The sequence below is a fragment of the Ambystoma mexicanum genome, chromosome 3p, assembly GCF_040938575.1.
Source record: "Ambystoma mexicanum isolate Mex_15411 chromosome 3p, UKY_AmexF1_1, whole genome shotgun sequence".
NCBI classification, from domain to species: Eukaryota; Metazoa; Chordata; class Amphibia; order Caudata; family Ambystomatidae; genus Ambystoma; species Ambystoma mexicanum.
The window spans coordinates 766,376,627-766,390,091 of record NC_090925.1 but is presented as its reverse complement, the minus strand read 5'-3'; the positions used below and the strand labels follow the sequence as shown (position 1 = coordinate 766,390,091).

The 13,465-nt window shown below is 47.9% G+C and overlaps 1 protein-coding gene across 2 annotated transcripts in view; it reads left to right on the top strand.

Annotated features, from left to right (window-relative positions):
• The window catches only part of LOC138580836 (serine/arginine repetitive matrix protein 2-like), a 1,087,536-nt gene that overhangs the window by 266,685 nt on the left and 807,386 nt on the right, over positions 1-13,465 (top strand). For both annotated transcript variants that reach the window (XM_069651699.1, XM_069651698.1), the window contains exon 3: positions 180-281. In XM_069651699.1, the coding sequence (XP_069507800.1) occupies positions 180-281 (102 nt within the window). The remainder of the gene's footprint in view (positions 1-179; positions 282-13,465) is intronic.

Genomic DNA, 13,465 nt, shown 5'->3' with positions numbered 1-13,465 from the left:
GTGTAGCCTTATACGAAGAGTGGAGACATGTACTGTCTGGTTTTACTAAGCCCTTAGTTAGACTTCAGAAAAACTGTCCTAACAGCAGTTTGTGCTTTTCTCATTGTCTGATGCATTGATTTTTTTCCTTGCCTTTGACTTTACTACAATGGTTTTATTCTGATATTGTCCTCTGGCAGATACGCAGGGCCTGAGATCCAGGAGAAAGTGGCCACTTTTAGGCAAATGCTATTGGAGAAGGACCTGGCTTTAGGCAAAGAGGAGGAGAAGACAAAGGCCAAGTAAGATTGAGTGATTCATTTCAAATGTGGGGTTTATGGTGAAACTTGTTGAAGCAAAGGTGATAAGACGTGCGTTAAATCTGTAAAAACTATCACTAGAAAAGCCTGTTGGTAACATATTTTACACAAACCACAAAAGTGGGCTGGGTCGAGAATGTACCTTGGTGTTGGCCATCTCCCCATATTGTAAGCTACACTGCACTCCCCAGACGATAAATAGTTCTGACCGGTAGCCACAAATGCCAAACAGAAAACAGCCACACTTTTCTTTCTAGCCTTTATCACATAACTTGAACACTAGTCCCATAGCTTAGATGGAGGAACAAAGGTTAACAACTTATCACGAATAAAGCACTGCTGGTTAACATAATATGGCATACATTTGGGCTAATCTATCCTGACCCATAAGGTCATGTTACCCAAAAGTAACCAGTGGTGTGGAGCACATTAAATTGCCACATTTTGAGGGGGCCCCAGGGAAAATTGTCGTTGGACGAGTACCTTTTTTAAAGAAGTCCCTTATGAATAAACGGAACAAGGTCTATAGAAACACACGGTTATGCAGCAAAGTCAAATATGCCTGAATTGTATCCCATCCGTGTGGGCTCTCTGCATCCAACCTCGGATGCTAGAGGAGACTCAGAGTTCTGCTTCCAGGTTTGAGACCCAGGTGCATCAGGAAGAAAAGCATAGCAATATTCATACTCGTGGAAGTCTATGCTGCAATGTGATGAAGGGGTACATGCAGAAACCTGCATCCAGACTATAGACCCCTTGGAGTAAGTGTAAAAAAGAATCCACTAGCCCAGTGCCCTAAAGTGTAATTTTCTGAAAACACAGCTCACAAATACAATAGCCTACTGAGTAGAGGTTTGTCCTTGAAGATCTGGTTCCAGGATCCAGTCATCCTTTGGCTTGAACCCCAGACCTAAAAAATATGCTTTCCCAAAAGGTTTATCCAACCAACCAGGAGAGAACTGCAACGAAGACTGAGGAACTGGACGAAACTGATCAGGATAGCCCGATTGGCAAAAAGTAGCAGCCTGCCATCAGAAAACAGGCACCTAAAGTAAACTATGATTGAGGCTACCCATGGCCAGCCCAGACTAGCTGCAGAGGCAGGCTAGTGGCGGCTTTTTTTTTTTTTTTTTACCCTTCTGAACAAATCTTTTCCTGAGCTCACAAGGAGTGTAATTAGTGAAGACCTGCAGTAAAACAGTTCAGAAACTATGCCTGCATGGGATGCTCGGCCAGTAAAGAGGATCAGGGGACAAAAAAGGACAGCCCAGGTAAGACATCCAGTAGCCAAAAACTGCAGCCATTATGGCCAAACCTGGTCCTAAAAGTTACATCAGTACGGCTTCAATACACTATTCCTTCATCAGTAGGTAAATACCTGTACAAATTGCAGCAGTATTGAGGATTGCCCGTAGAAATACCAAAACCCTAGCCTGCCCCTGCAATTCCTCAAAAGGTCATTCGCTCAAAGGTTTTGGCGACCCTCCAGTCTGGTGTGCGTGCGTACCAGTGTGTGCATATGCCTGCCCCTGCAAATGGCATGCCAAAAGGTGCATTGAGCTACTGATGGAGTCAAACAGACTGCACTCCAGGTGAAGCCAAAACTAAATTAAAACTGCAATCGCCCTATTCCACAAACCCACATTAGGATAAGTCACCCTAGTGAAAGAAGTGGGGTTGCATATAACCATTTGAAAGGGAACCGTTATGGCTTTTGCATTGATGTCAGTCTTATCACTCCTACCTTGAGAGCCTTCCCTCCACCCACAACAGTGTCCCAGTCCTCCCCTCACCCAGCAGGGGCTGTGGTCGGAGTAAAGTTAAGGAGAAGCCAGAGTAGACCTTCACTGGGCAGCTAATCTCTCATCGGCACAGGAGACGCTTACTAAAGTCACATTTTGATAGTCAACTCCTCACTTCCCGTAACCCTTATTGTGTATTAAAGGTATGCACCATATATAACACATCAGTACATGGTACGTTTAGATGCCCCACACATGCTCGTATTCAAATGCTTCCACCACTTTTTCAGTAATGAACACTCAAATGAATGCTCTTACACGCTCATGTATTGTATACATCTTTTAATTATGAGAAATATAGAAACATTACTAATATCGTCACAGAACATAGCGCATTTAATATGCATAAAGTTGAGTAAGCAGCTAGAATTATCACTGCCTTGAAGCCTGCCCAAGATTATGTCATGATCTCTGCTTCCAAAAGGTCAGGGTTTTCCCAACTCCCTTGGAAGCAGATCCATAACCCAGGTTACGAGTGCCAACCAGTCCCAATTGGGACCTTTTGGACCCAGTCCCAGCGCTGGAAGCGCCGGGCTCATAATGCTTGGGTGGACTTACCTGCAGCAGACCATGCTGCTTACTTGCCTGCCAGTTGAGCCTCTGATCCTCTTCTGTTTGGAACTACTTTTCCTGTTGGGTGGGGCAGGAGCCACTCCCTAGATTCAGAACACTGGAACTCTTCTGGAAAGCAGGAACTCTTTTCTTACCTAGGCGTGGCTGTGGAAGGAGACACCTAAGCACTACAGGAGGCTATTTAAACCACACCCGATGGATGAATCTTGATTTGCGTTATTCTGCATCCTCTGCAGCAGAACGCTCATCGTGTCTTCTGCATCTGATCCTGGGCCTAAGGAAAAAGGCTTACCATCCTGAATCCAGTCTTCAGCAACACCTATAAAGACAAGAAAGAACAGGTTAGCATTACGGTCTTCAGTGACAGCTCTTCACTTACCTGGTCCATCGGCTGTCACCAACGCCTCGCGCTGCATTCCGGCATCTGAAAGACAAAGGCTTACCTACTCTTCGTGTGCTCCGGAGGTCTTCACACTGCATTCCGGCATCTGAAAGACAAAACAAGGTGCGTTTAAAGACATTGGGGAACTTTAATACTCACGTGCCATTACTCCTTTCCACATCTAACCCAGTGGGTATTCCGGCACCCTGCATTCGCTCCGAACTTGTACCTGCAAAATAAAAAGACAGTTAGAGCGCATCGTGAAGCAGGCAACAAGCGCTTACTTACGTGCTTCCAGGCGCTTCTATTCATCACACGGGCTCCATCTTCAACTCACTTCAGCCCGTCATCCGCCATCGCCGGAACCCTGCAAAACAAGAAACATCATTACTAAAGACTTTAAAGACATTAGAATTACTCGAAACTTACCGTTCGTGCAGTAAACGACGGACAACCGTCCTCTGTAGTCAAGAGGCCTGCTCCCCTTATCCAGTGAAGAAACTGGTTACAGCACCCTGCCCCGAGGCAGATGGAGAGCACAGCGTTCACTTACCTAAGGTGAGAGCGTTAACCTTTGGGGTTCTACAGGAGAAGAGAAAGGGAAGAAGAGAGAGACATTCAATAACCCAGTTCCTTAATCCCATATTTTCTATCTGCAGACATCTTACCCTTCAAGTCAGACATACAGTGCACAGAGGTCCAGCCCAAAGAGCCAGCCGTGTGTTACACATCACCTTTGAAGATACGGTATACGCCCAGTCAAGACCGGCGCCTCTACGGGAATCAGGTGAGCGTTACAGATTACTGCCTGCCTCGCCAGGTCGGCAATCCTCAAGTCTTGCTATGCAATCTTTATAGAAGAACCAGCTGGCCGCACTTTTATTTGTCTTTATTTTATTGTTACCCATGTACTGCACTGCCCCCTCCCCTTTCTCCCTGCACTTTTCCCCTTCTCCCATCCCCTGCACTTGCACAATCTCAATGCCACCTGGCCTAGTAGGATTGTTGTCACCGTCTTCCCTCTGTTTCCCTCCCATGCCTTGAAACACTTATCTTTCTCAATGTGCTATCAATTATGAGTAAAACCTTTTATACTGTCAGAGTAGGGATATGAGGACTGAGAAGACTGTCTCGATCAGTCTGCACAATCCAAGAATAATTCCAAACAATATCAAAAACCACCACAAATGAATGGGGACAAAACGGTGTGCCATGAAAGTTAGGGGGGACAAACACCCCCGTCCCCCTTAAAATTACACCCATGCACCCTTGCTTCTCAAAAGCCATACAATCCAATTTCAGAGGCTTTAATAAGTCGGGCAGAAAAAAGGAGCAATGTCTCACCTCCCCTCGTGCATGATATGGCATTTATAATGCACCTATACACAAGTGTTTCAAGGCATGACGAGGCAAGGGAGGGCAAACAGAGGGAATACGGTGACAACGATCCTACTAGGCCAGGTGACATTAAGATCGGGCAAGTGCAGGGGATGGGGGGAGGGGGCAGTGCAGTAAATAGGATAACAGTAAAATAAAGACAATACAAGTGCAGCCAGCTGGTGGTAGGTGCTGTAGGGATACAGAAGCAGTCCCTGAGTGACAGGGTTGCCAGGGGGGCTGTGCAGCTGGCGAGGTAGGGACCTAGGCCGAGGGTCGCCAGGCAACCAGTGCATTTGCAGATTCAGCCGGGAGACCTGCAGGGGAGAGGAGAGCAAGCAGAATCAAAGAGGAAGGTCTTGAGGTGCTTCCGGGACCAGAGATGGTTCTCAAGTTGTAGAGGCAGGGAGGCTGTACCAGGGGGGAGCCCCAGCTGAAGAAAGAGATGTACCACCAACTCGCTGCTTGCAGAAGCGACAAACCCTGACTGAGTTGGAGGCGGATGAGCGACGAGCTCGAGGGAAGATATTTAGGAAGAGGGAGTCGAAGGTATTGAGGTCCAAGGCCCCAGAAGGCCGCCACTGGGAGCCAGTGCAGAGATTTCAGTCCTGGAGGGATACGATCCTTGGGCTTGAGGCCATGAACAAGTCTTGCAGTCCTGTTTTAGATTAGTTGCAGGGGGCAGAGTAGAGGCAGGCATGAAGAGTGGTCCCAGACTGACTCCTCCAGATCCCGTCTGCCTCCTGTCTTCTGTCCGTGCCAGTCAGGTCTTAACACAGCTGATCTCCTGCTCAGACTTCCAAAGTCAGCCCTATTATATCGGAGCATAGGCTGTCAGCTCCCCCTATTAGCATAATATCCAACAGAAGTAAGATATTTAGATCAAACCATTAGCTGTGCTCTGCATCTTCCACAGACGCAGGTTAGGTCATCGGTTGAATATCTGTGTTCAGCATCTTTCAGAGAATTACAAGTGGCTGTCTTATCCTAATGTGGCAACAAGCCTCGCAGAATGTGCTGAAGCAAGAATTGCTGTTTTGGTTAGGTTAAGTATAAACGAGGCACCTGGAAGGAACACTTCCCATAAAGTGTGAAATGCATCCTAGAAACATTTTCTGATGCTTGCTTAGAATCGCATGCTGTGCATATGGTCCGACATCCAGTGGTAACCGCCGAGTATTGCATCTTGTCTTTCGGGGACAAAAGGGGATGTCGGCATAGGCGTGTCTAACACTATCCCTATCGCGACGTGTAGTGTACCCAAAATCCCTCACGGCCAAGGTACCTTAGATTGGGTTTTTTCCGTCCAGATTACTGGTCTCCCTATAGCAGAGCTCTTAATAAGAGCCATTGGTTATCTTTATACCGACTTGGTCGGTTATTTCCCCCTATTCACTTAACGGCGATTCAAGCAACTTCAGCAAAGACTGCAGGGAGTTTCTACAGCGGTGGATTTCGGCACCTAAGCTCCGGCAGCTGAGCCATCCGCATGGCCGGGCCCTCTGGCCGGCCTACACAGTAGGGGGAGTGATGTCGCGGTGGCCATATCTTTCATAAGGTCTCTCCTCTTCCCCCTCTTTGCCCTGTAGGTCTGGTCATCTTTGTCTTGTTCTTTCGCTATGGAAAGGACACCATTTAGGTTCTGCCTTAAGTGTAGGGTCAGATACCCTTGGAAAGACTAGCAAAGTACATGTAATTCTTGTCTACCCCTAGATCACGACAAGAAGCTGTGTGCGGCCTGTAAGCTCCTTCTGCCTAAGACCTTTTAAGGAGCGCCATGTAAAGTGGTGGGCCGCGTATGGTGTTGCGGGCTGAATTTCCCCCGCCACACCCGCTAAAAGTGACGGGGGCACTGATGACGGACATCCGTGTCGGATGTCATTGACCTTGAGGCAGATACTTCTAGGTCTGCCACGCCCGTCCCCAACCCCCTCTAGGCCTGACACGTCTCGCTTCGGGGACAACACCCGGCGACAAGGGCATAAAGAAACCACACACTAAGTACACAAACCCATCACCGATTTCAACGGTTCCGTCAAAAGATGAAGGCGCCAACTGTACTGCCGAAAATTTCGACGGAATCCTCTGATCAGGTAGTTCAGCAGCCTTCCCTGCATCCGCAGCACAGTCTTGGCTGGCCACTAAAAAGCTAAGGGCGCTACCTCTAAATCGGGTTTGGACGCTGTAGCGTGATCATCCGGCGTCCCCTAATGGCCCGGTAGGCTCGAAACCTAGGCCTCATAGCCTTTCCGCTGGTGCAAAATCTACCGCTATGCCGCAATAGACGGTAAATCTACCGCTGACCTGTTGACTCTTGCGATTCGCCGGAGATTGAGGACAGTCTCGCGAGGAATACTTTGGCGGTTCGGCTGACGCCTAAGACACTGTCGAAATGCATGGAGCGTGCTGCGGACATGTCTAAAGACACACCATGGCCCCCCAGTACTCACAACACCTACGAGGACAGTCGGGAGCCTCTGTCCAACACCCTTGGGGACAAATTTCGATGCCAATGAGAAGGCAACGTTTTTCCACCTTTTTCCCCCCTTCTAGTTCATCGAAGTGGACCAGGGAAAAGTTTGAAGGATGCATGGACAGTCTAGAAAGGATTGTCTTGTGTTCAGAGCAGCCTTCCCCTAAGATCTCGTGAAGACCCTCTTTTGGTGTCGGATTCACGTTTACATGAAAATCTTACTTTCAAGACCCTTCGGCTTCTGTCAACCATGAAGATGTCGTCCAGATGGACAGTTACCAAGTCGTCTATGACGAGGCAGAAGACCCTTCCTGCAAGACTACCGATGACCAGGCGGATGCCATGGGTAACTGGGAGGGTACCCAGCAAGTGAAGACGGAGCCAGGGGCTCTCCCTACGCAAGATCAGGACACAGATGTCCTGTGCCTGGATTCCCCTCCCACCACTCCGGCCTGTCAGGCCTCACCTGTGGACAATCAAATGGCTTTCAATGTCATCCTAAAGGAAGCAGAGCACTTAAAGATCACCACCCAGGAGGCAGTACCCTTACAAGATTTTGTGGAGGACCTTCTCAAAGGTAACCCCCTCCCCTCAAGCCAAGCCAATCCTCTCCTGAACTCGGTTAAAAGAAGGTTGGCGCTCTCCCTGGTCACGCCAGCACAGACCCGGCCAGTGAATCCAAGAGTGGAGAAGCTATTTCGGCCATCTCCTACTGACCCTCAATTTATTAAAGGCCACACCACCCCAGACTTCTTGGTAGTCACTACCACCTGAAAACGGGCAGGGGTAGCCCTTGCTACAGGGGAGGCACCTCCGGATAAGGAATCTAAAGGTTGCACGCCATAGGTAAACCTGTTACCTTGGCAGCTGCATATACCACACGCTTAGCAAATAACACTACGCTACTTGCTAGTTATGCAGACGCACAATGGAACCTTGTACAATGTCTCCAGGGGGTTCCTGAACCTGCTAGGTCCAGACTACTCGCCATCGTGGCCGAGGGCATGCAGGGAAATCAAAATCTAATTAAAAACACTCTGGACACTGCTGAGACGGCAGGCAGGTCCCTGGCCCAGGGCACACTACTCAAGCAGCATGCTTGGCTCCGTAACTCTGTTTAAGTCTGAAACACAGGCCGTACTTATTCACAACGGATAACTTGGAAGCCTTCCCCCTAGAGGGGAGGCAGTTCTCGTCTGTTCTTTGAAGGCCAATCCCGTTCAGGTCAAAAACTACAATTCGGGAAAGAAACTCTGGACAAGCATCTGGAAGCCCCGCCAACTACCCACCTAGGGGTCAATGACACAGCAGAGCCGCAGCCTCTGGTCAGAAATGACCAACAGATCCAAGTCCCCTCCCATGTCACCCGGGTCGGGGGCGCTTGACATCTTTCCTCGCAGCATGGGAGGGGATAACTTCATACTAGTGGGTCCTAAAGACGGTCGCCCACGGGTACTGCCTGGAATTCGCCTGACCACCAGAGTTCAGACCGCCATGTTAACTATACCTCGGGCCAGACCATCTGCAGATCCTGATTGAAGAGGTGCAAGCGCTTCTGGGAAAGGACGCCATAGAATCCGCCCCTATTCTTTAGGTAAACAAGGGTATTTATTCAGTGTACTTCCTTGTACCCAAAAAGGACCTCGCCATGCTGCACCCTGTTGTAGACCTGTGAACAAATGTATACAACCTCAAAGGTTTCATATGGTAATGCTACAGGAAGTGATCCCACTATTGAAACTGGACCACATGGCAACATTGGACATGAAAGAAGTATACTTTCATATTTCAATGCTGCCAGCGCACAGGAAATATCGAAGGTTCATGAGGGCAGGCACTACCAATTCAAGGTGCTACCCTTCGGCATTTCCTTGGCGACAAGGGTGTTTACAAAGGTCCTGGTAGTAGCGGCAGCACACCTGCACAGACTATCTGTCCCGGTTTACCCTTACCTTGACGACTTGCTTGTGACAGCGACTCTTTCGACACATGCTTTTTGAACACCCAGAAGACCGTAGACGTGCTCAGTCTAGGAGTCTATCAATGAGAAGTCCAGTCTAGTCCCCAGTCAAGTAAAACCATTTCCGGGGGCTCTAATCCGGACAGACGGCCTAGTCTTCCCCTCCGAGAGGGTTCAGAACATGCTTTTTCAGATCCCTCAATATGTAGCCAGTGGGAGGTGACTGTACGCAAGGCCATGCGGCTGCTAGGTAGGATGGCCTCCTGCATATTCTTAGTTCCCCACGCGGGCCTGCGTCCCAAGCAAGAGTGGCTCAACAGCCAGTGGACAATTGGAAGATCTGGTAGTTGTCTCACCAGCCCTTGTGCTCTCTGCAGTGGTTGTTGGGGGAAAACCTCTTCAAGGGCAAGTCCTTCACCACCCCTGCAGTGGAAGCCACTCTCACGACAGACATCTCACAGGGTGTTGGGCTCACATGTCTCAACAGACAGCGCATGGTGTGGTCCCCACAAGTAGCAACCAACCATATAAATCTGTTAGACCTGTTAGCAGTGTTCAAGGCACTAAAAGCCTTTCAGACTCAACTACAAGTGAAGACAGTTATGGTTCTGACAGACAGCACCACAGCCATGTATTACCTAAACAAACCAGGGGGCACACACACTCAAGAGCTATCCAAGCTGCCCCAAAACATTTGGATGTGGGCTCTCAAACACAAGATGTTGCTGTTGTCCCAACAGGTTCTAGGGGAACTCAATCTTCTGGCAGACATGCTCAGCAGAGATTTCCCACTGCCCGTAGAATATGAATGGTGTTTGCACAAAGACATAGTCTACAACGTCTTCGCAGAATGGGTTTTCCCAGAGATTGACTGGTTGGCAACTCAGGAGAACGCCAAATGCCAAGACTACGCCTCCAGATACCCCCAGAACCACTCCAAGGGGAACGGATTCTGGATAAGATGGTCAGGGAAATGTGTCTACGCCCCCCCCCCTCCTCACCCGACTCCCCTACTCAAGATGGTGCACAAGATGCACCAGGAACCAGTCACCATGATATTGGTGGCCCACTTGTGGGCCCGGAAACCCTGGTTCGCTCTTCTAATGGAAATGTCCCTCTCCGCATCAGTAAAACTACCCTGCCCGTACAACATGTCTCAGGAACAGGGGGTGACCCTACACCCATGGCCACAAACTCTGAAATTAGCAGCCTGGCTCTTAAGGTCATAGTTTGGACACCTACAGCTGCCTTAGATGCATGGACATACTCGGGGAAGCTAGAAAACCTAACACCCGATATTGCTATTCCAGTAAATGGAAACACTTTGACGCCCTTGGTATTATACCAGATGACAATCTCATCAATTGCTCACCCGCACATTGTGCTGTACCTAACCCATTTGTTAGACTAAGGACTGGTCTTCAATGCCCTAAAGGTTCATATTGCTGCTCTCTCAGCCTACACCACGTCACAACAGAAAGTGTCATGTTGGAAAATACTGGTTATTTAAGGTCTTTATGGAAGGGGTTAAGAGAATCCATCCACCCATTTCTCACCCAGCTGCCAGGTGGAATCTAAATGTAGTTTTAGCCAATGCATAAAGCAAGTCTAAAAGACCTTACTTACAAGACGGCTTTCTTAGTGGCTATCACTTCTATTAGAAGTGTTAGTGAACTACAGGCCCTTTCTGTCCTAGACCCTTTTGTTACAGTCCACAGGGATAAGGTAGTTCTGCGCACTCATCCCAGATTTGGGCCTATATTCATCTTGATGTTCCATGTGAACCAATCGATCGAACTACCCACTTTCTTCCAGAATCCCACTAGCCTGGCCGAAAGAAGCCTACACACACTAGATGTGCGCAGGGCAGTCATGTTCTGCCTGGAAAGAACGAAACCACAGAGGAAACTAACCACTTTTTCGTTTCAATGATAGCTGGCAGAGAAGGGGATCCTGCTCTAAATTGGCTATCTCAAGGTTTATTGTCAAATGCATCACACTGTTACACTCTTGCTAAGAGAACTGCCCTTCAGCCTAGATCACACTACTCCGGGCACTGGGGCTTCCATAGCATTCATTGCAAATGTACCCCTAGAGTCCATTTGCAAAGCGGCAACCTGAAAGACAAGATGCAATACTCTGCGTTTACCACTGGATGTCGGGCCATATACACAGCATGTGAATCTAAGCGATACAATCAGAAATGCTATTACGGTGAGTAATGTATGTCTTATCCGATTCACTTAGTGTTCCTAACCAGATGACGTCTGGCGTGATGCCCCGAAATCCAAACCCAACATATTTTCTGCACTATATTGTGAATCCTACTTATTGCTTGGCTACCTAGAATTCATTACACTAGGTGTCCATTTTTAAAGGCTACATGGCTTAGATTTATGCTCAGACAGCATACCCCAAGTATTGGTAACTGAAAATATGTAATGCCCCTCCCCATGAGTCGTGAAACAAGTCATGGAGATATCAGTTATGGAATTAAGAGGGAAGAGTAAAAAAAATAATTCTTGCTCACTAAAAATTGTTCACTCAGGATCATCACTGGTTACTAAATATTAAAGCATATCTTTTTGATAAGAGCCGGCTGCAGCAGGAGATGGTCAGTATTTGTAGAAAACTTCCAATCAAATGTATGTCTGTAGATGAATCAGAGGTGGGTAGATGTTCTTCACTCAAAGTTCCAAAAAGCTCTCATCTGTCAGTCAGGATACAGCTTTGCTGCATTGATCAAGTTCTTCGTTACTTGTCACAACGAAATTAAAAAGATTATCCGGATGAACCCAGCTGCGAGGATGTAGAACACTGGTGTAATCCCAGAGCCTTTGTTACTAAAGAAGTCCAATATACTTTTCAATGGGTTGAAAGAAAAGACTGTTCATCAGCCAGTTTGTGATGCATACCAGAATGGAGGTCCCCCTTTTTTTGGTTGTGGAGCTTTCCATTAGGGCTTGAATCTCCTTTTGGCTTGTCTGGTCTTTTTTTTTCTAGCAGGTTTCTGACTGCTTGCAGTGCTCTGTTGGGTGCTTCTATGAAGGTTTCTGTGGTGCTAGTGATGCGTTTCTTCTTTTCCAGGCGATAACCCATTTTCAATGATTGAGGGAGCTTCACATGTGATGTCTTCACTTCAGGCCAATTTAATAGCACAAGTTCAGTTTGCACTGGGGGATGAAGGACAATGTCCCATTTCACGATCTTTGAGACAGGCTTCAAGCTGGTAGTCCCCATAGACGCACCATAGCATGAAGCATTGAACTCCGTTGTAAAATCCATTAGGTAATAGAGTTCTATTAATTATCCACTAGTATTGCACTCAGCATACATTTGGTGGAGTTTGAATACCGCTCAAATGAACTGACCATAACAATGGCCTGGCATCCTGCATGAAGCATACCCACACAACCTTTTAAGGAGTACAGATGGACCGTAGAGTCCTCGTGCATCACACACGTTTGGTAAGATTTTCATTTTGGTGCTAAATCTCCCTCACTTGTGACACACACTGAACTTTTTGCTGAATTTATGGATTATTCATCAGTGAGTCAACCTTTTTGGAGACTCCCCATAGTGTATTTTTGATTTGATCCTTTTTGACAACTTTTTGGCATCTACCTTTTTAGTGCTGCAGCACACTTTTTGTGCAGTTTTCCTGGGTTGCTCTTTGGGCTCCCCTTTTTAATTTTCTCTGGCTTGCTTTGTTTCAACAACTGTTCCTAGGGTAGAAAGGGTATTCGTATCCCGTCTACATTTTCTGTGATGCCAGCACAACCCCAACTTATGCAGAGTGCTGGGGAAATGGTGTATCCCCTTTCTCACTACCACTCTAACATTTATTAGAGATCAGCTTTACCTAAATGGCTGGTGGCAGTGATCCTTTTTTTTTACTAATTCGGTTCAACTTACTCGCAAGGCTATTTCCACAGCTGCAGTGCCCCACCAGCGACCCTAGCAGCGATGTCGGGAGGGCAGGAGCCCATCCCTCTCTGCTCGACGCTAATCCCTGACGAAGCCCCATCAACTGAGGAGCCGTTACCCAAGGTAGCTGTTATTGCCGTGTGCACTTATATGAATTGTGCCCCTCTGTGCCTGTATGCGCAAACCTGGGCCCATTGCCACGTATCTCTGAGAAGCCTTTGCATCGGCACGAGGCCTGCACTATAAAATGCCTTGCTTGTGTACAGGGGTTGCTAGGCAACCATTTCAGCTGATCCTCTGCCGCTGTGATTGGCCGAGGGAACCCTCTTCTCCCAAAATGCACCACTGGAAAGACGCAAGCCGGGACCACCCACCCAAGGACCACCACTTAAGGACAAAATCTGTCTGGGCCTGTCCGGGCTGAAGGGCCGTCGGCCCTCACTCTGCCTAATCTTACTGCGTGCTCGTCGCCAACACTGACTGTTCATCAGACTCTGTGTACTGTCCTTCGTAAACTTTGGCATATCCACGTTCATTATGTGCTTAAGGATATGAACAAATTCATAACCTGACACTCGTATTGTGCCTGCTCCTGCAACCAATACACCAGCATTACTTCTCCCGATGCTCGGTTGTGATTCACTAAATGTACACTTTTTATATATACAGCTA